At 50.4% G+C, this 23,880-nt stretch overlaps 1 protein-coding gene across 4 annotated transcripts in view; it reads left to right on the top strand.

Annotated features, from left to right (window-relative positions):
* Positions 1-23,880, top strand: part of PHC2 (polyhomeotic homolog 2) — a 115,211-nt gene that overhangs the window by 89,866 nt on the left and 1,465 nt on the right. For 3 of the 4 annotated variants that reach the window (XM_029949453.1, XM_029949454.1, XM_029949455.1), the window contains 5 exons: positions 13,119-13,321; positions 14,978-15,107; positions 15,957-16,071; positions 19,949-20,090; positions 21,232-21,508. In XM_029949453.1, the coding sequence (XP_029805313.1) occupies positions 13,119-13,321; positions 14,978-15,107; positions 15,957-16,071; positions 19,949-20,090; positions 21,232-21,508 (867 nt within the window). Of the gene's footprint in view, positions 1-6; positions 50-13,118; positions 13,322-14,977; positions 15,108-15,956; positions 16,072-19,948; positions 20,091-21,231; positions 21,509-23,880 lie in introns of those variants that run through there. The other variant, XM_029949456.1, reaches the window with a different exon arrangement.

Here is a 23,880-nt window from a genome sequence, read left to right on the forward strand (position 1 = left end):
AGGGGCTGCGTAGGCCCCGCCCGGCCAGGCCCAGCCGGGCCCTGGACAGGTCAGTGCCCGTGGCGGGGGAGGGGTTCTCGCCAAGAGGGGGCCAGCGGCCCGCGCTCGTCACACTGGAAGCCGGGCACCGCCCTCCGGTGCCACTCCCGGCCCGGGCCTGCTCGGCTGCCAGGCCGTGCCAGCCCGCGACTCTCGCCCTCTCGGCTCCTGGGAGGTGCCCTCTGCCTCCCCCGTCGCCGGGGACCCTGCCTGCCCCGCACTTCCCCGGAAGCCGCTGTGTCACCCTCGGCGTGCCGAACGCTTCCGTGTGTCCGCGCCCTTGCCCCCGGTCCCCGCGCACCCCACCCCCACCCCGGTCCTCCGGGGACGGGGATCCACCGGGGGATGGACGGGCCGGTTAGGGCCAAGGCTGCTGCCATCCGCCGCGCTCAGTTGGTAGGGACTACCTCGCTTGGAGGGCCTGCGGCTTCGCTAGAGAGTTTTGTTTTTAATCTAGTTGAGTCTCACGAGGTTTTTAATTGGATGGAAAGGGACAAGCTGTTCTGTGTCTGTCCTGTCTTCTATTTTTAGAAGAGCGTTTTCTTCCTTTTTGTGCCAAATGAAGGTGTAGTGAATTGTGGATTCTTTACATAAAAATCGGGATTTGTGAGATTCTGTCAAAATTGAAGTCCGCAGAGAGGGAAATAATTTGCCCAAGGTCAGGTTGCAAACTAATGGTGACGCTACCATCTGAACTCTTTTCCCCTGACTCCTATATCATTGGCTACTACCAGTCAATGCCAGTGGTACCCCCTCTCCCTCCCTTCCCCACCCCTGCCTTCCATACCTAGACAGATTTCACTGACATACTTTCAGTTCTGATCAACTTTCCTCCTTTCTCCATAGCCAGAATGTTCCCCTTCTTCCAGTGCGGTCTGCAGACACACTCTTTTATTCTTTTTCCTGCTTTACAAATCAGTGACAGCTCTCCCCTTAGATGTCTCCCATCCTAGGGCTTTAATCCCCTCCATTAGCATATTGGGCCCAGAGGATCCCTTGTTGTGAAATAAGCAAGTGACCTAAATCCACCATATGTCCCCGATTTTTCTAGGACAGCCCCAATTTAAAATATTCCATTCCATTGTTTATCAGCCCAAGTGTCTTGATTTTTGGTTTAGAAAATAATGTCACTTTAACTGTATCAGACCCTCCTGTCCTGACCTTTTCCAGCCATTCGGCTCTGGGGCATAACAGAGTAATCCAATTTTCACTCACCTGGGATTTTTCTTCCCCTCCTGAGTCAACCCAAATGTTGGAACTGCCAGGATTTATAGGTGAGTCTGAAAATGACAGGCTAATGAAGGAAAGAAATTCCTTGTTGCTCCTATATTTCTGCCTCCCTGCCCTCCCCATCTTTTATTCCGGGCCAGGGAAGCTGACCTGTGGCAGTGTCTGTGGATTAGGGCTTAGGTTCAGGTCACAGGGATGTAGGGTTTCATATCATTTCGACTGTAAAATAGGAAGAGAGTCACTAACTGTGTTGATTATAGGGCAGGAGATTCTGCCGGGAATCTTAAGATGCCTCCACAGCTAAGTAGTTTTGGTTTCACTCAGATAAACACACTTTTAATAGGCTCCTGCTTCATGTAGAGCCTTGCTCTAGGCGCTGTGGAGAACAGAAAAAGTGATTTTACCACGTAGCCCCCAACATTTGGATCTGTGTTTGGAAATATCCAGCCTTTTGAGTCAGCCGATAACTGTACCTCACTGTTTCTGTCCCTAAATTCCAGCCCCTGCAAGGCAGGAACCAAAGTTTCTGGTTTGGCTCTTCCCCAGGGGCTGGCTTGTTTCACAGAGGGTCCGGCAGATGGGTAATGGTGCTCTTTTGGCACCTGCCCTTTCCAGGCACTCTTCATCATATGAGCCCTGCCCACCCACGATCTGTTTCTAGGCTTGTCTGTACACACTGAGAAGATTGTATGCCTTTTTCCCCTCCAACCTTCAGCTTGAGAAAGTAGGTAGCCCTCTTGGGCTACATTTCGGTTGTTCTTGAGTTGGTTTCTCAGTTATCCAACTGTGTTTTACTCGAGCAGTCTCTCCTGTTGCCATGCCTTTCTTTTTGTTTGTTTCTTTTTTCTTTTTTAAAGCTGTTGTTTTACTGAGATGTGGCACATAGATGCTTAAGGAACCTTGGTATTTCATCATGTACTCACCTCCGAGCTTTCTCCACTTCTCTTCCAGGTCCTGACTCAATTTCCAATTTACCTTTGTTAAGCACACTCCATGTGTATTATTTCCACTTCCCTCAAAGAAAGGAGGAAACTCCAGCTCTTCTTCCTCCTGTCCCTGTAAAGATTCTCCTGGCTGTAGGCCTCATCGGCTTCTGTGTCTCTGCCTCTCGGCAGAGGATAACCTTTCAGGAAGGTGTTGTTATGCTTCTCCAGACATATTTCCTCTGTCACTTTCTAGGCTAAGCAGATTGATCCTGAGACTTCTATTCCTGCCACCAAGACCCCCTCCCCCATCTATGACCCTGTGCCTGTTACTTGCTCTGGCTCAGCCCCAGAATCCACTCTTTTTCAGACCACATCCTTTTTCCTGCCTTACTCATTTCCTGTCTCAGATACTTGGGATCCTTTAGTTCTGATCTTTCCGAGGGAAAGAGAATAAACTAAGAGAAGAGGAATACGTGGATAGATGATCTTGTAAACTTGAGGTGTTCTTTCTCTGGTCTTGCACATCTTTATATCAGCTGTCCCCTCCCTGAGTTTTCTTGTTTGAGAAAAAAATAAAAAAGAAATGATTACTGTCTCAGAATTAAGAACCCCCACCTGTGAGTTCATGTCGTTTTGTCTTCCCACCCCCCGTTGTGAATGTAGAAAGACGATAATGTAGTCTCAGACTCTTCCTCTGAATTTCTGCCCTCCTTTGGGCTGTGGGCCTCATGCTAGCCATTTGGTAACCATTTGCCAAATAAAGTTCACCCACATTCTATCAGAGTCCTTCACTGGATCGGTAAAACACAATAAAATTTAAATTTAAAAAACTAGGGCGTAGAATGGTGGTTCCAGCCCCCACCATGGTGCTCCACACTGGTATGATGCTTACCAAGGGTGTTTCCCCCCCTCTCTTTTGAGTCATTCCAAGTTTATATTGAAGTTTCTTTCAGCTGTTCAATGTCATTTGATCTCCAGACAGGTTTGGTTTCGTCCGCAAAAAGATTCTCTTCTGAAAAGATAAATCTCTTAGGAGAGTAGGGACACGGGAGTAAGGAGTCTCCATGAATGATATTTTCTCTTTTATTCCCTTTGTTGTGAGCCTTTTTGCAACTGGAGGGTGAAGATGATGATTTTCTGTGGTCAGGGGGAATCTCACCAGAGTGGCTGTAGAGAGGATGCTATTGTGTTTTCCACCCCCGTGGAAAAGGCAAGTGGGGAGTGCTGCCTTATGCAATCCGCCCCCCTGAGGCCTCTGTGCCAGTAACAGAAATGACTCTCTCTGCAGTGACTCGGCACCTTATTTGTGGGAAGACAGCTGGACTACCCCCAAGGTGGATGTATGAACGCGTGTAGATTTAGGTTTTAAAAGCATCCATAGCATAGTTCAAACTAGAATGTGAGTCACCATTTAAAGATTCTGCATATGTTTTCTGTTTAAAAAATGAACAAAGAAGTGTGCCCATTTAAGATTCCTTATTCATCTCTCTAATAGTTGCAGGTTTAATTTTGAGCACTACCTTCTTTCAGAATTTCAGCTGGAATTACTAGCTACATCAGACCACTGATTTGAGAAACTCAGAGGCAGACCACCTTGAATTCAACTTTAGGACACTTGAGGACTGGTTCGGAAACTAATCAACCATTTGTTTATTCAAGACAAAAACCTTACAGATTCTGGATTTTGGCCCATCAGTAACAAAAGTAGAGTATGATTGACGCAGCCAAGCAATGGGCTGTTTTATAGTTAAGCAAGAGTTCTACAGTTATGAATATTAGGGTGTTTTTTTAATGTTTGTTTATTTTCAGCAGAGAGAGAGAATGCGAGCAGGAGAGAGGTAGAGTGAGAGGGAGACACAGAATCCAAAGCAGGCTCCAGGCTCTGAGCCGTCGACACAGAGCCCAACACAGGGCTTAAACTCATAGACCATGAGGTCATGACGTGAGCCAAAGTCAGACACTCAACTGACTTAGCCACCCAGGTGCCCACGAATGTTAGTTTTGAAGATAGAAGGCGTAATAAGAACCATAGTACATAATTTAATACATTGCTCTTGTGTGATTCATCATACGACCATCTCAGCCAGCATGGTAAACTTAATAGGTTTTTTTTTCTCCTTCCCCTTCCAAATTATTTATAGTTCATGAAAAAAGATATCCTTTCCTTTTCTTTCAATTTCCAGATGATTTTTTGTTTGTTTGTTTTAGTTTAGAAAAGTCCAGAAGAAGAGCACGTTCTTTCTGCATTGCCAAAGAAAGGGTTGTTATGAAGCAGGGATTGCCAGTTCTGAGATAAATCCAGATGTTGAAGAATGTTGCCATTTTGCTATTAGGACTGCCTTTTAGAGCAAATATCTGTTTCCTGGATGATTTTCTTCTCAACAGGGAAATTTATTACAGCTTCTCTTAAAAAGAGATGACTATCAGATGAAACGTCATAACCAGCTCTTTCCCAGTTGATACAGAGGACCAGGCTTGACACTGAATATCGAAGACCGTTGGCAAGAAAATGAGAGCTCATGACCACTGGGGGTTATTGTTAAGGCTCTAGGTGCCTGGCTGTTATGTCTCAAATGCTGATATAATTATCCCTCGTTCCTGATATTTTTAGCATATTTGAAACCATCCATATGTGGCCTAAATCCATGCCATCCAAATCTATATTAATCCAACCTATACTAAAACATGTTTAAAACAAAGTAAATGACACTTTAGATCGAAACAAAACTAATGCCGAATGCTGTTTTGTTTTGTTTTTTAAATTGGTAAGTCTGTATTTTCAGGTCCCTAGTAGTCAGTGTTCATCTGTTTTGTCAGCTGATTGGTAGGAAAGGAGGGTGGTTGCAGGCCTGAACGGTGGTTTGAGGAACGGAGTCCAAGAGCAGAAGTGATCAGGAGGGTTGGTTTTCAAGTTAATATTATCATCCCATTATATAGATAAGACAGCCGAGGCTTAGCTTGCCCCCTCTCTCTGTCTCCCCCTCCTCTTTCTTTTCTTCCCTCCCATTTATCTGAGAATATTAGTGCTCTTGCAGTTGGCAAATAAATTTCCTTGTTAGCCACCTGAAAATAATTAGGAAATTCAACAAATATTTCTAGTTGTGTGTCTTTTTTTAACAACTGGATTTCACAAGAAATCCATCTTCCATGATTTTACCTTCTTCCGCCTTTAACTTTTTTTCACAGGCTAAACTACCTGTGTAGTTTAGTTGCTCCAGAGTTCTTGTGTCTGGTTTCTGGGGTTCTGCACGGTCTATGCGATACCCTGGGACCCTTTCTGAAAGAACTGTATACAAACGGAATGCAGTGAATGTCTCGTCCTTTGGATTAATTTGTGTTGAAGGTGAATTGAGATGTTTGGTTTGCCCTGAAGGCAGGTGCATTTCTGTTGTGTTGTAGTCATTGTCACAGTGGAAGTAACATTTCTTCCTGAAGCCTGATCTCAAAAGGACAAGGACTGGACACCCTGAGTAGACAAGGTGTCTGAGGAACATGAAAGGTACTCACTGAGTTTGGGCCAGTGGGAGAATAGCTCTGCCCCCAGGCTTACAAGACGCCAGGCTCTGTGAGAGCGAGATTAAGAGATTAAGGTAGGTTTCCTCATCTCTCAGGTTTCAGTGATGTTAGCCCGCCTGTAGCCAAGTCCCTCCTGTCCCATCGTGTCCCTGCATTATCTTACTTAATCTTTACTGCAGCCTTGTGAGACAGGTCTAAGCACCCATTTTACAGATAAGGAAATTAAGGCCTAGGGTAACTTGTCCAGGATTACAAACTAGGAATTAAGCCTAAAGGCTTTCTGATCCCAGAGTCTTAGCTGCCATGTAGGACAGCTTCTGAATATGGTCAGTGCCAGATATCTTACATATAAAAACTCTAATATTCACTGTAACCTTGTAAGATAGGCAGTGTGATCCTCATTTTTATAGATGGAGAGACTAAGGCTCAGAGCAAGTACCAAGTGCTCGCAGCTCACAAGTAGTCAGAGGTGGAACCAGACTATGAACCCAGAGCCAGACCTTCTTCCACTCTGCCATTCTGATGTCCACCTCCTGTGATCTTGAGGTCTCCCGTGCAGAGCGTCTCCCATTGGTTCCAGACATTTGGTCTTCTGAAGTCCTCGCACCTGCCAGAGAGCCGTGATGGGAGAGTGTCTGGGAGCCCTCAGCCTCTGCACTGGGCACTGGGAGAGTTAGCTGTGATTCCTGGGTGCGCTGACCTGCCCTGGGGGAAGTCACCCCGTGGCCCTGCAGGCGCCACGGCCAAATTCGGTCTGGTGGCCGGAGGACCCTGTCACAGCACTCGGGCCATGGGCTGGGAAGCAGTACCTGCAGCTGTTTGGAAATCCCCCATTGCTCCCAGTGTCCCGACCTGTATGGGGGAGGGAGGCTGTCCGCTCCATTGATTCCTGCCTTCCTAGCTGGGGGTGGCAGCTTGGAAAACATTCAGCTGTTTACAATTCAGCTTATGTACACGGTGGCTGGGGACTGTGGGTGAGTCAGAAGGCCGCTCTCTCTGCCCGTGTCCTGAGAGACAGCAGGACAGTCAGCTGTATGGTAATGGCAGCCAGGGAGCAGGAGGAGTGCTCCCTAACAGATGCCCCAGCCCAGCCACTCAGCCCCGACGCTTAAGATCTGGCTGCAAAGCATGTCTGCCCTCCAGTCCTTCTAACCCAGACTCAGCAAGGTCATTGTGCCCCGTCACTGAGAGCAGGTGTGGGGCTACCTGGCCAGCTCCCCTGCAGCAGTCCAGGTGCAGGCCCAGAGCCTCACTGCCCTGTGACTGCTCTGCCAAGTGCCCTGGAGCCGCTCCCTATCACAGCCAGCTCTGCCCCTCTGGAGAGAGGTCTGTCAGAGTAGGCTACTCTTGTTTGCAGAGCCAAGGAAGGTGTTCTGGGGAGCAGGATGGTGGTGGCCTTAGCCTGCTGTGTATCCTCGAGGTAAGGATTTCTTCTGGGTCTGACCGCTCGGTTCTTAGCAGGACCGAAAAGTTACAAGCATTGGGCATTGGTGCCTCCTTCCTTGTGGTACTCAGGAGACCCCCCAACACCCCCTACCCCCGTAGAAAGGGGCCTGCAATTTCCCCACGACTAAGAGCTCCTTTTGTGTGTGTTTTAGAAGGTACTGTCTTCCACATACAAGGCATCCATTCTTGCCTTGGTTCTGAAATGCACACTTTTCCCCTTCTGGAAAATTCAGATGCTAGACTCCAGGCCTGTGTGATCTGGTGCCCATGATCCAGAACCATCACTCTCTACTTCCACCCTTCCCACCAAGCCTGCTGTCCTGAAATTGGGAGGAAAGCTGTCTGCTTATCTGAGCCTAGTGGTTCACAGCAAGGTGTGAATGACTGCAGGTGTCTATTTACATTTTAAAGAAGGTTGTTAACCAAATGATTCTCTTTAATTGGTGGACTTCCGTGAGACCCTGGATGGAGCCTTCATTCCCCCTTCTCTTGCTGCCTTGCCTCTTCCTGCCATCTACATATTTCTACCCACTCCTTTCTGTCTCATCACCCCCTCCCTCCTCCGTGGGGCGGTGGTGGGGATGTCACCAAATGTGTCTGTGAAGTATCTGACCTTCCTCACTTTTTCATTAATTCTTGTAGAATAACTAAAGAGTGGCTGGCAGGGTTTTCTGCTGCCCTCAGCTTACTGTGCTTTGTTACTACCCACCAGGTCAGCCACTCTCCGCCTCCTGGATATGGTTTCCCTGGGCGTCCCCTAGCAGGTGTTCCACTTGGGCTCTCTCTAGAGCAAGTGGTTCTTCAGGAATCCTGCTGTCCCCCATCCTGGCCACATTATTGGGCCTGCTAAGCTGAGGCACAGTGAGCATGATTTCAGAGCCAGGGGCCTGGAGAGAATGCTGTCTGTTGTATAAGCAACCTTGTTTTGCCATTTGTTGAAGCAGAATTTGCTGCAGGCCAATGACCTGTGTTATCATCTACTTTGTTTCCTTAGTCTTTATTAACGTCATTAGCTCTGTCTTACTCCTGCTACCGACCAGACCAGCAAGGGTAGTTAGAAGTCTTGTAAATTACAGCACTCCTCCATCTGAAGAAGGTAGAAATGAAACCCAGGGACCAAGCTGAGGGGGCAGGAGATGCTCCGCTTGCCGTCCATGTCCTCTGAAGCAGGTCTTCAAGGACTTGCTTTAGGGGCAAACAGAATGAATAGCCAGGCCACGCAATACACCCATAATAACTGTTAGTACTAAGCCAGGTTCGAGCATAACTGATTTTTGTTTTATCTGTGCATATAGAGAACGTCAGAATTAGTTCTAAAATGGCCCAGATCTTGCAGAGCTGTGGCCATCCAGACCTCTGTCTTCAATGGGCAGGTGAGCTCAGCTTCTCCGGACACCTAGTGGCTGGCCCTGAGGGCAGGGCCATTTTTATAGGAGCCTCCCGGGCTCTTGCCTCTAGAGGTCATCATGCCTTTCCAGATGCCTAGAGCCTGCACACATGTTTCAGAGGGGTCTGGGAATCCAGCACTCCAGCCTTCATGGCAACTGCATGCCTCTTCTTGCTGAAGAACTCTCCACCCTAACAGGAAGACATGGGCTAAGGAATAACCCTTGTTCTTCATGACCAGGGACCCAGAAATGCCGCCCCGTAGGAGGCACTGGCCTAGCTGTTCTCCACTCATTATGGCCTCGGAAAGTGATTTACAAATCTCGGGCGGTGCCATGTTCCCTCCCTGTTTGAGACTGAGGAGACCGGCGAAGACTGAAACCATGGGTTCCACATGATCCGGTTTAACAGACGTTAAGTAGCTGTCCTCTAGCAGGAATGGGGTTAGTCCCTGAAGATACAGAGGTGACAAGGCATAGCCCCTGCCCAAAGAAACTTGCTCTGCCTAGCACAAGGGACAAACCCTGAGGCAGATAACCTCACAAACAGGCTGCGGAATGGTCCGTGTTTCTGCTGGAACCTATGAATGAGACCAGAATTGAGGGAAACCTAGTGGTTGAGACGCACATAACATTAACAACTCTCCCAGAGTATACGTCCTGTTTATTCCCATTCCTGAATACTCGGCGCTTTGTGGGCAGCTTCATTAAAGGCTAGATTCTCCCTCCCTGGCCTGCCTTCCCCCACCGCGCGCAGCCTCTTGTGCTCACGGTATCCTGGCCTCTCCACCTTGCAGATGCGGGTGCCTAGTTGTGAGTAATGGCTTTTGAGACCTGTCGGAAGGTCTAGGGGCAGCACCAGCCTCAGGACCCGTCAAGAGATTTGAGAAAGGAAGAATTCTTGAAATAGAGTCTTTCTTTTGCTCTCCTTTTTCTGGCCTCAGGGCCCGCAGGACAGGTTTCTGCAAGTTTCACTAGTAAGCTGCTTTCTCTCGAGCAGGCCACAGAGCAGTCTGGGAGAGCGGGAAGCAGATTAAATTAATCTCAGAGTGCTGAGCTTGGCAGGGGGTGAGATTGTGTTTGGTCATTCCAGAAATAGCCCAGACTCCTTTGTTCCTAAAGCAGATGAGGCCTTGGCCCCCAAGAGGACTGCCAAGCAAATAGCCGCAAACCTTTGTATATTGGTAAATTGCCCTCCCTCCGCCCCTTGGCTTCTGTCTCTTCTGCAACCTGCCCGTTATAATGGGCAGTGGGAGCTTCTAAAGTTAGGGTAAAAGGTTATTTGTTTATTCTCCTGCTTAACAAGATCCTTGTTTTAAAACCGAGATTCCAAAAAGTCTTTGTTTTCCAGAGTTAAGCATGGGCTCTGTAGACTGAGATCTACTGAGATGTATCCGTTCACTACTGTATTTGGCGTGAGGGAAGAATCTGGCCTCAGGAGTTCTGCCCGCGCCGCCCCATCTTGCAGTGCTCCAGTGCACATTAATAGACACTGCTCTGAGACACAGGAGGGAAGGGAGTAGTGGGGGGAGGAGACGAATCAGGCGAGGATGGAGAGATCCCATAAAAGGAGACAAGATATCAGAAGCGGTTTGGTGATGAATATGTGAAGAGCCAGAGGTGGGAATGACCCCAGAATTCAAGGAGAATGGAGTACTTCCACAGAGGAATTATAAACCAGAACAAGGGAGTCCCGTGCCTCTCTCCTCCTGTGTTCTCAGTCAGGAATGTGAACATGTTTAAAAGAAACAAAACAAAAATCTTAACCAACCCGATCTCTTAGATCAATGCGCTTGATTTTCTGTTGGTCTTGACTGGGTCCCTGACTTTAAAGGGTGTACGCAGAGAACACCTAGGATGATGATGAACTTGCAGCCTTTCGTGTAAGGAATAGAAGACACAGAGGGAGTTTGGCCTGGAGGAGAGAAGACAGTGTGGTCGTGAGTGATATGCTTTCTGACACCAAACGCATTCCTTGAGCATTTCCTAGTGTGCTGCTCTGCTGGGGTCCTCCTGTGGTCCTCATAGCCACCTGCCACTGGAGGGCAGGTGTTGTTACTGTCCTTAGTTTATAGCCAGTGAGACCGAGTCTCAGAGAGAGACCACGACTTGCCCCTAATTCACTTGAGTGATGAAGACCAGTCTCTAAGCCAGATCTAAGCCTGTGTTTTTGCCCATTATACAAATACTAATGGCCTTGTTCTGTGTGGTCTTAAGGAGCAGAAAGGAGGCAGGAATTAACAGGAGGTAGATTGTTGCCTCATAGTAAGGAAGAACTTGTGAACTGAGAACAAACCACTCCAGAGGTAGTCCCTACCTTTGTCATCAGAGCCGTTCAGACAAATGCCCCTAAGCCCGTGGGTGGAAGTATTACAGAGAAGCTTCAAGCATTGGTAAGGGAATGAACCAGCCTTTCTAATCTTGTGGTTCTACAATCTGTAGTTCATTAGAGAAGTCAGGAAATATTTTACTGGGCTCTAATTAGATGGAAATTGCCACCGTCTAAAAATAAAATGTTAACTTCTATAGTCAGCTCTATATTTTAACAGTATTTATTCATCGGTGTAAGTAAAATACATGTTTTCCTTGCCTATTGAAAATATTAAATAAGAGAGAAAATGTAATTATGTAAATGCAGGTTTAAATATTTAGCATTTAAAAGCAGAGAAATTTAATTTGATTGATTAGATTTGATGGCCCTGCCTCCTAGTTATTCATGGACAGTTAAGAAAAGGTTTTTCGGGGCGCCTGGGTGGCTCAGTCAGTTAAGCCTCCGATTTCGGCTCAGGTCAGATCTCACGTTCGTGGGTTCAAGCCCTGCGTCAGGCTCTGTGCTGACAGCTAGCTCAGAGCCTGGAGCCTGCTTCCAGTTCTGTGTCTCCCCTCTCTGCTCCTCCCCCTCTCATGCTCTGTCTCTCTCTCTCTGTATGAAAAATAAATAAAACATTAAAAAAAAAAAAAGAAAGAAAAGGTTTTTCAATGTAGTTCCCAAACACCTTCATAGTTTAGAGAGACAAATTCCAAAAGGGAAAATTTCCATCTCTCCAGTAAAGTCAGAGCTATCAAAATTTTTTTTTCCCAAAGGACTATAAATACTTAAGGGAATTGTCTAACTTGTTGGTGTGACTGTGTCTCAAACAAAAATTAATTTTAAAAAATCTCATCACTCCTATCTCTCGGGTGACTCCTGCTCAGCTCTGAAATTTATTATAGTTTAATTACTGAGATCTGGTTAGTGAAGGCATGCATCAAAGTCGATCCTTTTTTATCAAAAAAGATTTTTCCTGGCTTATCAAGCATTAGTACTACTAGTAAGAAAATGAACCAGTTTTAAACTTTTTCTAAAATGTATTTATTTTTATTTATTCATAATACATATCATCAGACCCTGAATTCCTGTTCCACGCTGGGATTTTTCAGCCCTTAACATGAAATAAGAACGTCAACATACAGAGTTCTGTGCAAAAATTACTAATGTACTGAAATCGCTTTTCAAGTATGTAACACACACATAAGGTTATGTTTCATATTAATAGGCTTGTTCTAACAAAGAAATGGCCTTTTCTTTCTCTTTTTTCTTTTCTAGGAAGTTCCAGGTTACAGGCGACCTCAGCTCACACAGTTGGTGTGGAATGGGCCTGGGAAGGGGCAGGGAAGGGGCTGTAAAAGGGAGGTAATGAGGGTCTGCACCTCTAAATCATGCCAGCGGAGTGGAGAAGAGGAGGGTCCCCTGGGGTGTGTGCGGTGTAGGCACTGGGCACTCCGTCAGGTCCTTCAGAGGATGGCCAACAGCCCACAGGGGAGGAGGCCTCAGGAGGGAGGACCCTGGCTAAGGACCAGCCTGGATGTGGAGCTGAGAACAGGGCTAGGGCCTGGATCGAGAGCGCAGGGCCGGGCCGGCAGAAGCAGCTTAGGGCCCCACAGCCTGGCGCCTCGGGGGACATTGAATGCACGTGTGTCTTAATGTGTGATCCCAGATGACCAGCCTCCGGATAGGACCGCGTTCACTTGGGGCTCAACTTTCGTGTTCCCTTTGCATTCATCTCTGGGGTTTAGTACTTTAACCTTTCACAGGATGCTTAAAACCTAATCCTTTTCCTTGGAACTTCATAGAAGGTTTAACCTCTCTCCCCCAGACCCCACCACACCCCAAGCCCTATACCTCGTGCAGCTTTTCATCCTGATTGTAGATATCTCCTTAAATACGTTCTCTCCCTTGAACTGAAGATTACCTTGTTTGTCCAGATCAATATTGACCAAGGTCCTAACTCCCAAAGGGAATTATTATCTGTTGTTTAACTTGGTTGAACTATTCTTAGCACAGTGGGGAAATTAAAAAACACTGCCAGCTGATTAGCTGCCTGGTTGCAGAACTGATTACAGTCCCACTTGGTGGTGTGTCCATTGAACCTACCACTTTTAAATAGGTCACTTACAGGGGGACTGTTGGCTTCACATTGTCGCTTGGCTCCATGGAAAAAGCCAGGCACATGCTGAGTCCCTGCTCTTCCTTCTGCTGGCCTGGACCCGGTTCTGACCTCTCCTGCTTGTGTTTTCCTACTCTCCCCCTGTACAGAGACAGGGCAGGGCATTGTTCATGCACTGACCGACCTCAGCAGCCCCGGCATGACCTCAGGGAACGGAAATTCTGCCTCCAGCATCACCGGCACTGCCCCCCAGAATGGTGAGAATAAACCACCACAGGCCATTGTGAAACCCCAAATCCTGACGCATGTTATCGAAGGGTTTGTGATCCAGGAGGGGGCGGAGCCTTTCCCGGTACGGACTACTTCTTTTCCCCTCTTTTTGTTTTTTTTGTTTTTTTGAAGTATATTTTGGATGTGTATTAGAATATTTTTACATTTCCATGTAAAATGTCCGAAAATGTAAACAGTTTGCTCTTTCCTTGGTAATTCCCTCCAATCCCCACCAAAAGATGTCAGAGTCAGTTTCTTTCTAGGATTGAGTATCTTCCTAAGGTCCAGAAGGGATCTGTAATTAGGAATAATTGACAAGGTCCCTTGGTTAGTTTCCACAGCCACGTCCCTGTCTGGTGATACGTGACCCCCATAGTTAGAAGGGAGTTCACATCGGGGTGTTTGGGGCAAGATGATGGGTTTGGAGAAATGAGACCTCCTTCCGTTTTGAATGCCAGAACCCCTGAGTGGCAAAAACTTCAGCCAATTAGAGAACAAAATGAAACTGCAGGACAAAATTTTCAAGATGTGTCTGAGATGAAGAGAATGAACAGGGTTGTAGCCTGAAGCTCCTTTTCTGGTGAGGGGTACCTTAGAAAGGGCTCAATCTCGTGTCTCCAATGAAAGCATACGCCCGAAGGGAAATATAAGAGAAGCGAGAAAATGGCCTACTAGGACGAAGCGCCCACAGCCAGTTCTGTGCGGCGTGCCTTGGTGAGGACGGGTGATGCTGTTCTGTGGGCGGCAGGAGCCCAGAGCCTGGTGCACACCGGCCTCCCCTGTGATGGGATTATCGGTTGTTAAAGAAAACCATCATGGGACGTCATCTGCCTTTTGCTCATTCGTTGGGTCCATGAGGGATTTGAATGGTCAGCGGGAGACTCAGCTTGTTTATCTCAGCTGACTGAACTGGCCTTCTAAAATGCCAGAAGATAAATAAGTTCTTGTCCTCTTTCCCTCTGAAGGTTGTTCAAGGCCCATGGCCAAGAAATCTACCTGGAGCGCCTTAGCTATCAGTAGCTCCAGCCCTGTCATGTCCCCTCCCTCGTTAGACTCGGTCTTCGCCTTGGCCTCCTAGACGAACACCAGAAACCAACCGATCTGCCAGGGTGGGTGCAGGTTGAATGGCACCCCCACGGCATTGCCCCAGAGATCTGGCCACCAGACTGCCTGCACAGAGGCAAAGGAAGGACCGAGAGAGGGAATGAGCCCATCTAGGATCCTGGCAGCCAAAGAGGGCATTTGCTCTGTGGCCCAGCGTCCATTTCTTCCTGCTCTCCTCCATGGCTGCCTGTGCCTCTGGCTTGGGTAGAGCAGCGGTCAGATGGAGGAAAGAAAGAAACCAAAAAAACGATTGCCAGCCCCCTCTAGTGTCATGTGTGGCCTCCACTGTGTTCCTGCCGGGAACGCTGGGTCCCAGCAGCTGCTCTGCAGTGGGAAACCTGATTTCCACCTCCCACCTCGGCCCCTCACTTGCTGGAAGAGTAGGTGTTTCCCTAATGTCCTAAGCCATCCTTCGGTCCTGGACTGAAGCCATCCCTGTACTTTGGTGACCGTTGGCGTCTTGCCTCATGAGCCGCACCACAGAATAGGCCCTCGAGCAGGGCGCACGTGGATGGTGATGTAGAGGCTGGCGTCTGTGCCTCGATGCTTTATATATGTAATTTTGATGAGGCTGGATAGCAAGGAAGTGTCTCCCACCTAACCCTCATGGCCTCCGTGTCACCTTGTCCTCTAGGTGGGACGCTCGTCCCTGCTGGTGGGGAATCTCAAGAAGAAGTATGCACAGGGGTTCTTGCCTGAGAAACTTCCACAGCAGGATCATACCACCACCACTGACTCCGAGATGGAGGAGCCCTATCTGCAAGGTAGGCCTCTCGCCCCCCGAACAGGCCTTCTGCCTTGGCTGAGCTGAGCGGGAAGTAGACAGGGCCGCGGAGGCAGGCCTCACACACTTCCGCTCGCGGTATCCGTGGAGGAGCCCCCACCAGGGAGTGGGTGACAGGTCAGCCTACTAACCGTTCCCCCCAAGGCCCTGCCCCTAGAAAACAGAAGGGGGAAAGTCCCTGCCCTCGGGGAACCATTTGTCTCCAGCCCCGCTCCAGCCCTGCATAGGATTCCAGGAGGTGCTTTTCCTGTGGGAGTCGCTGGCAGGAGGGTGAGCGGGCAGGCAGGAGTGCCCTTCCTCACTGCCTTGGGAGCGGGCCCTCAGGTGCCACGGTGGCCGGGCGAGAACTGCACTTGCAGCAGGAGCCTCTGTCTGGGTTGGGGCTGTGTAGGATACAGGACTCCTGGGTTCTGTGACCCAGGGCAGCAGCTGGCTGACTAGACAGGGCAGGGGAGGGTGGGATCATTCCAGATCAGTCGTGACGGCGCCCAGGGTATTGCCTGTGAGCCTCCCCCTCTCTTGCGGGGCCGTAAAGAGGGGTGCTGATTCTTCAGCACCTGTGTTTGCCTCAGGCTCATAGCACTTGGACAGAAAACCTGTTAGATGTCCCAGGGGGTCATCACCAAACACCACTGCTACTTGCCAGGGTGAGGAAAAGTCCCTTCCCAAACCAGTGGCAAGAGCAGTTGGGCATTTTCCAAACTAGACTGCCACTGCGTGTCACAGCTGTGGGGACACGAGGAAGAGGCAGGGCAGAGAAGGAAGGCCTCATGGGGGTTCCATGGTGGTTGCTCACCTTTATCCTTACTGTAGTTTCCATACTTTCCAGAATCCAAAGAGGAGGGTACCCCCCTCAAACTCAAGTGTGAGCTCTGTGGCCGGGTGGACTTTGCCTACAAGTTCAAGCGTTCCAAGCGCTTCTGTTCCATGGCATGTGCAAAGAGGTGAGTGGCCTCAGCCCGCCGCTGGGCCAGCCCCTCCCCCTCCTCAGGATCGCACCTCGTGTCCTGCCTCCCTTCAGCGTTCAGTTGTCCATCCTGGGAGGCCCTCAGTGTAGCTTACCTGCGTTCCTACTTCCTCCACCTGCCTAACGGCCCCGTGTCACTAACCCACCAGGTCCTAGAACCCAGAGCTCGAGTGAGAGCCCCGAGTCTGAGGAATGGAGGCAGTGCTTTGGCTCGGCTGTCCCTCCTGGGCCCTGGTGCATCCCTCCTCTTTTCCTGCCCTCGGCAGCTACTGTCCCCTCTGGACAAGCCCTCCTCCAGAAGCTTCGCGCCGAGCCGCTGTAGTCATCGTGGATGTTCTCTTTGCGAGCTTCACCCAGCATAGACCAGTGAGCCCAGGCAGACACGGCGTCCTTTACCAAGAGCCTGCCCCGTGCTAGGCGCGGCTCTAGGCAGTTGATCTGCACTGTGAGGCAAGCGTTACTGCTGCCCCTTCTCTCACGCTAGGAAACTGAGGCACAGAGGACGAGTGGTTGTGCCAAGTGCCATAGAGTTGGGGGCTAGACCTGTCTGGCTCGAAAGCTCTATGTGGTCTTCATACCGACCCCGGAGCCCTGCACCCTCAGCAGAATAGAACTCTCTGGATCCCTAGGCAGAGAGGGGCTCTGCCTGCCAGCTGGAGTAAGGCTCTCCGAAGCCCTATGCTGGAGGCAGTCAGGGTGCCTTTGTGAAGCTTTGCCAAGTTCCAGGCACAGCTCGTTTTATTGTGCTTCCCAGAGGCTGCATTTTTACAAATCGAAGGTGTGTGGCAACTCTGTGTTAGTCAAGCCCATCGGCACCGTTTGTCCAACAGCGTTTGTTCACTTCTTGTCTCTGTGCCGCGTTTTGAGAATTCTCGCAATATTTTCTTCTTCACGATTATCACATCATGGTGATCTATTATCAGTGTTCTTTGATGTTACAATAGTAATTGTTTGGGGGGCTGTGAACTACCCCCACATAAGATGGTGAACTTAATCAGTAAGCATCACGTGTGTTCTGATTGCACCACCAACCCACTGCTCTCCCGTCTCTCTCTTCCGGCCTCCCTGGTCCCCGAGACACAGGAGTATTGAAATCAGGCCCGTTAATAACCCTACTGTGGCCTCTACGTGTTCAAGTGACAGGAAGAGTCATGCATCTCTCACTTCAAATCAAAAGCTAGAAATGATTAAGCTTAATGAGGAAGGCATGTGGAAAGCCAAGATGGCAGAAGATAGGCCTCTTGCTCCAAACAGTTAGCTAAGTTGCGAATGCAAAGGAAAAGTTCTTGAAGGAAATTAAAAAGTGCTACTCCAGTGAGCATGCGAATGATAAGAAAGCAAAACAGCCTTACTGCGAATATGGAGAAAGTTTGAGCCGACTGCATAGACGGTCAGACCAGCCCCAACGTTCCCTCAGGCCAAAGCCTAATCCAGAACAAAGCACTGACTCTCTTCAATTCTGTGAAGGCTGAGAAAGGAGAGGAAGCTGCAGAAGAAGAATCTGAGGCTGACAGAGGTTGGTTCATGAGATTTCAGGAAAGAAGCCATCTCTATTTCATAAAAGTGCATAATGAGGGGCTCCTGGGTGGCTCAGTTGGTTAAGCATCCAACTTCAGCTCAGGTCCTGATTTCACAGTTCGTGGATTCGAGCCCTGCATCAGGCTCTGTGCTGATGGCTCAGAGCCTGGAGCCTGCTTTGGATTCTATGTCTCCCTTCTCTCTCCGCTCCTCCCTCACTAGTGCTCTTGTCTCTCAAAAATTGAATAAACATTTAAAAAATTAAAAACAAAAAAAAGATTTGGGGCGCCTGGGTGGCTCAGTCGGTTAAGCGTCCAGCTTCGGCTCAGGTCATGATCTCATGGTTCGTGGGTTTGAGCCCCGCTTCGGGCTCTGTGCTGTCAGCTAGCTCAGAGCCTGGAGCCTCCTTCGGATTCTGTGTCTCCCTCTCTCTCTGACCCTCCCCTGCTCACGCTCTCTCTCTCTCTCTCTCTCTCAAAAATAAATAAAAAACATGAAAAAAAAGTTAAAAAAAAAAAAAAGATTTATGCTAAATCTACTCTGCCTGTGCTCTGTCAGTGGGACAACACAGCCTGGATGACAGCACGTCTGTTTATATGATGGTCAGGTAAATATTTTAGGTCCACTACTGAGACTTAACTGCTCAGGAAAAAAGATTTCTTTCAAAATATGACTGTTTGGGGCACCTGGGTGGCTCAGTTGGTTATGTGTCTGACTTCAGTTTAGGTCATGAAATCAGAGTGAGTTTGAGCCACATGTTGTGCTCTCTGTGCTGACAGAGCCTGGAGCCTGCTTTGGATTCTTTGTCTGCCTCTGTCTCTGTCCCTCCCCCACTTGAGCTTGCTCACACTCGCTCTCTCTCTCTCTCTCTCTCTCTCTCTCTCTCTCTCTCCTTCAACAAACATTAAAAAAAATTTACAAAATGTCACTGCTCACCGAGAATGCCCCTGGTCACCCCCAAGCTCTGCTGGAGGCAGCAGGGAGATTTCATCCTGTTTCCATACCCGCTACCATGTCATCCTTCTGTAGCCCATGGATCAAAGGGTCATTTCTTCTTTCAGGTCTTTTTAAAAAGTGCATTTCATAAGGCTCTGGCTGCCATAGATCAGGATGGTGGGTCTGAGCAGAGTCCATTAAAAACTTTTCTGGAAAGGATTCATCATTCTAGATGCCTTTAAGAACATTCGGGATGCATGGGAAGAAGTCAAAATAGCAGCGTTAACAGGCGTTTGGAAGAAGTTGACTCCCACCCTCCTGGATGACTGTGAGGGGTTCAAGACTGCAGTGGAGGAAGTCCCTGCTGATGTGGGGGAGATGGCAGGAGAACCAGAGTGGGAAGTGGAGCCTGGAGCTGGGGCAGGGTTGCTACCATCTCGGGGTACGACTTGAATGGGTGGGGAGCGGCTCCTGGACGAGCAGAGGAAGAGAGAGAGTGGTGGATGGACTCTCCAGGTGAAGATGCCTGTGAAGATTGTTGAGATGACGACCAGGATCCTGAAGCGTCATAAACTGGGCTGACGGGGCAGCGGCGGGGTTTGAGAGGACTGACTCCCAAAGTTCTGTGGGACAAATGCTCCCAAACAGCATCGCATGTGACCGAGAAATCGTCCGTGAGAGGAAGTGTCCGTGGCCGGGCAGACCTCATCTTATTTTAGGGACTTGCCCCAGCCTTCGGCACCACCGCCCCATTCAGCGAGCAGCCGTGCACATCGCGGCGAGACCCTCCACCAGCATAAAGGTCATTACGACTCACTGAAAGCTCAGGTGATGGTTAGCAGTTTTTAGCAGTGAGGTATTTTTAAATTAAGGCACGTACGTTGTTTTTTTTTAGACATGATGCTATTATTGCACATTTAATAAACTCCAGTGTAGCGTAAACCTTACTTTTATGTGCACTGGGAAACAAACAAGCCGTCTGACCCGATTTGTGAGTTAGCCCTGGAACAGACCCCACAGCGTCTGTGAGGTGCGCCTATACCTCCCAGCAGGACCGTGGGCAGCTGGCTCCTGGCACAGGCAGCGTCCAGCATAGAACATGTCGGTCGTGAGTTTTTCACATGATTCGAGCTGTGGTGCTGAGCACTTTCCACAAGACCGCACTTGGGAACTGAGCCATCTCCTCCCCGGCTCCAGATGAGGAAACTGAGACTTGGAGGTCATCGGCTTGCCCAGAGTCACGCAGTGTAGTGGTCCGTGGTGGACCCAGGATCGGCTCAAATAGACAGGCTCAAATAGACAGACTCAAATATTGCTGGAGAGCCTGGCTGCTGTCCTGCTGCCCGGGGTCCGTGCTCCCCGCGACTGCTCTGACTTCCCTCCTTCCCTGACTGCTGCAGGTACAACGTGGGGTGCACCAAGCGAGTGGGGCTCTTCCACTCGGACCGGAGCAAGCTGCAGAAGGCAGGGGCCACGACCCACAACCGCCGCCGGGCCAGCAAAGCCAGTCTGCCACCACTTACCAAGGATACCAAGAAGCAGGTGAGAGGCTGGCAGAGCCTGAAGCTCCCTTGAGACAAGTCCCCGCCAGCTTCCCTTCCTAACAGACCCGGGACACCCAGCTTCCTTCCCACTGCTGACTGAGTATACTGTCATGTCCTCATTCCTCACAGCCTTCCCAGGTCTCTTAAGGGGCCCCTGCATTTAAACCCGTGGGTGCTTAGCAAGTGATTTCCTTTGCCCCTTCCTCACCCCTCCCCTTCCAGTTTGCTTCCACCCTTCTGGGGCCATGAAAGTGGGGTCTCCTCTGCCTGGCCAGGTGAAGAGACACACTGTCCCAGTTGTCTCGTGGCTCACATAGAGGGCTGGGCTGGGAGGCAGCCAATACCCCTTACCCCCACATCTCAGTGCCTACTTTTTTTTCCTTAATGTTTATTTTTGAGAGAAAGAAAGAGCATGAGTGGGAGAGGGGCAGAGAGAGAGACACACACACACACACAGATTCCATAGCAGGCTCCAGGCCCTGAGCTGTCAGCACAGAGCCTGATGCGGGGCTCAAACCCACAAACCATGAGATCATGACATGAAACCGAAGTCGGCTGCTTAACCAACTAAGCCACCCATCGATGCCTCCTCAAACACAGAGCACTGAGTTCTTGAAACCTCTACCAGGAACATGGGTATTCATCCGTTAAGTATTTTGTAGCCCCGACTGTATGCTGGGGTGCTGTGAGGCGCTGTGAGGCACTGAGGCTCTAAGTCACCCTGCAGCAGCCCAAGCCTAGTGGACGTTTGACAACCTGATGTGTTTTTGCTGCTTGTTGTCACCTGGGTCATAAAGCTCTTTAAGAATCTGATGATAGCTGTGATCCAGCATGCACATGCCCAGGAAATTCTCCGTGCTATTTCATAGGCCACCCCCAAAACCCATAGAGCCCGGGTTTAAAACCCCACATTGAGAAGAAACGATAGACTTAGAGTCAGATCATTGTTGTGCAAGGCAGTGCACGCACCAGTACTGGGAAGACCAGAGGGGACAGCCCATGCGATGCTTGGATCTAGGAATTCAAAGGGGTATAGTCATAGACCAAGTAGAAGGAGGAGACTACTTGCCTTTGCCCGTCACTCTGCTAGAGGGGCTTTGCCCCCCCATCCAGAAGCCGCCCGTTCTCTCCGCCCCCAGCCAACAGGCACCGTGCCCCTCTCGGTTACGGCCGCGTTGCAGCTGACACACAGCCAGGAAGACTCCAGCCGCTGCTCCGATAACTCAAGCTATGAGGAGCCCTTGTCCCCCATCTCCGCCAGTTCGTCCACCTCCCGCCGGCGACAAGGCCAGCGGGACCTGGAGCTCCCTGACATGCACATGCGGGACCTGGTGGGCATGGGACACCACTTCCTTCCGAGTGAGCCCACCAAATGGAATGTAGAAGATGTCTACGAGTTCATCCGCTCCCTGCCAGGTAAGGCCCCTGAAAGTCCCCTGCCTGCCCGGATTGGCAGCACACGGGTGAGAGGGAGAGACCTCACCTCCCCTGACCAGGAAGTGACTCAGTTAATGACTCAGGTTCAGGAACGGGGGGTGCAGAGATGAGTCAGTGCGATTCTTGCCTGGAAGAGCTTACTTTCCAGTACAGGACACGACTGTAAGTAATGTTGTGTAGCTGTAATGAGGTGTGTTTGCTGCCAAGGGGAGCTGTCTGTATGAAATGCAGAGCGGATGGGGAGTCAACCCTGTCTATCTCCTGGGATAGGGGGCAAGAGGGGTCAAGTGGAATGTAGGCCACCTGTCAAGGAGAAAGCCAGCATAGGACAGCGCAAGCTGCAAACCGCAGGCGGGCGGGCCTCGGCCGGTTGGAGAGACGGCACCAGGGAGGCCGGTGAGCAGAGCCACGCGGACTCACGAGTCCCCCGTGTACCCAGGAGTGCACCTGGTGCTGAGGGCTACAATTTAGAAATGAAAACTAGAAAGGCAAGCCTCACATTCACGGCTGCTCTCGGTGGTTTGCCACAGCCTCTCTATTGTTTCTGCCGATCTCCCCCAGCCGCTGGCCACGCCAGGTATGGAGGGCCACCGCAGACCAGGGACTCCGACCCTGGGGTGGAAATAACCGTTGAGAGCACAGCCTTGCAGTCAGACAGGACTGGGCTCACGTCCTGGCTCTGCCCCTTAGCTCAGCGTGTTAGTGTCCTGTTGCTGTGCCCCGAGAATGTGTCCCCCCACAGTTACTGTGGGGAAGGAATCTGGGAGTGGCTCTGCTGGGCAGTTCTGCCCAGGGCCTCTCACAAGGTTGTGATGAGATGTGGGTCACGGCTTCCCTGGGGTGTGGGACCCTGTTCCAAGGTGCGCCACCACCACCCTGATTCTCCAGGAGGGTGTGCCCACCCACAGGGGGCCTCAGTTCCTCTGGGTTCTGGCCTCTTCCGTACACTCATGCTTGGGTGGCCTTGGGACATGGCAACCACTTTGCCTCACTTTGTACATGTCGGCCTTTCCCTGATTAGGACTCGGAGCCTGGCAGTGACTGTCTTTCCCTTTCTGGGTTCTGCCCTCCGAGTCATCCTTTCCCATGAAAGGCAGCCTGAGGGTCAGCATCGTAGTTTTCTCAGCCTGTGACCTCTGACCCTTTTGGTTTGAGCAGTGTCTATGCACGTATGATTTTCTTAAAACCTTGGTGGGCTTCCTGTTCCAAGGTAAGCCCTCCTCTGGGCTGGCTTCTTTTGAAGCTGGGGGACAATGCCCCTAATATCCCAGAAGCTCTGCTGTTGAACAGCGAGGATCCGAGAGGCACGCCCAGAACATCTTAGAGCATCCTCTGAGGCAGCACCTTCGGGCTTCAAAGGAACAAAAGATTGGTCACACCCTCAGTTCGATCTCTGGACCAGGTGTCTCACTCACATCCTGGCTCTGACTTCTGCCTAGAGACTACTTCTGAGTATCAGCATCATTTGCTATTGGAGAGGCTAGGCATTTTCAAACCAGCCAATCCTGGCTCCTTGGCATGGCACAGTTTTGCCTTTTCCTCACCTCTCCTCCCCTTCTTGTGCACAGAGTCAGACACCAGGCAAAGCTTCCGGCCTTCTGCTGGAAATGTCCTCAGAGCGCTCAGTTCAGGAGGCACATTAAACAGCGTGTTACACCCGCGGCAAGGTGGCCACGTTTTCTCCATTTCTCCCAATTTCCAAGAACAGTTTCCACACTTTCCTGGAAGCCTCACCCACTTTCCTCACAGGCCATTAGACTTCCACCGAGCCTCTCAGAGTGTCTGAGACGCCTCACTGACTCTCTCCTACAGCCCTTCCGCCGCCCGGCTGCGGCAGCACCCCTCTTCCAGGAGCCGGTCTGCATTCGTTACCCCAGAGCGTAGCGGCCGTTACCCCAGGTTCTGTGGGTCAGGGACGCGGCTCGGCTGCGCAGCACTGGCTGGGGCTCTCTTATGAGGCCTCGATCAGGATGGCGGCCAGAGTGCGGGTGTCTGGTTTGGAGCCGGAGGGCCGGTTCCAAGGTGCCCCACTCATGTGGCCTCAGTTCCTCTCCCCCTGGGCCTCATCTGAGTGCTGCTCAAGGGTCCGCATGACACGGTCATTGGCTTCCTCCAGAATAAAGCAAGGTGGAAGCGCTGTGCCCTTGGTGGCCCACTTCCGGAAGTCACCACGTTGCTCTGCCGTCTCTGCCCAGTCCATGGAGGGGAGGGCCCCACAAGGACACGCACGAATGAGGTGGGGACCCCTGGGGAAGTCCTGTGGCCTCCCAGGGCAGGATGGCCTTCCTCAAGGTGCAGTGCGGCCGGGAGGGTTAGATGAGATAGTGCATCCCAGAGCAGTGACCGCCAAG

This window comes from Suricata suricatta, chromosome 8 (assembly GCF_006229205.1).
Source record: "Suricata suricatta isolate VVHF042 chromosome 8, meerkat_22Aug2017_6uvM2_HiC, whole genome shotgun sequence".
In the NCBI taxonomy this organism is placed as follows: Eukaryota; Metazoa; Chordata; class Mammalia; order Carnivora; family Herpestidae; genus Suricata; species Suricata suricatta.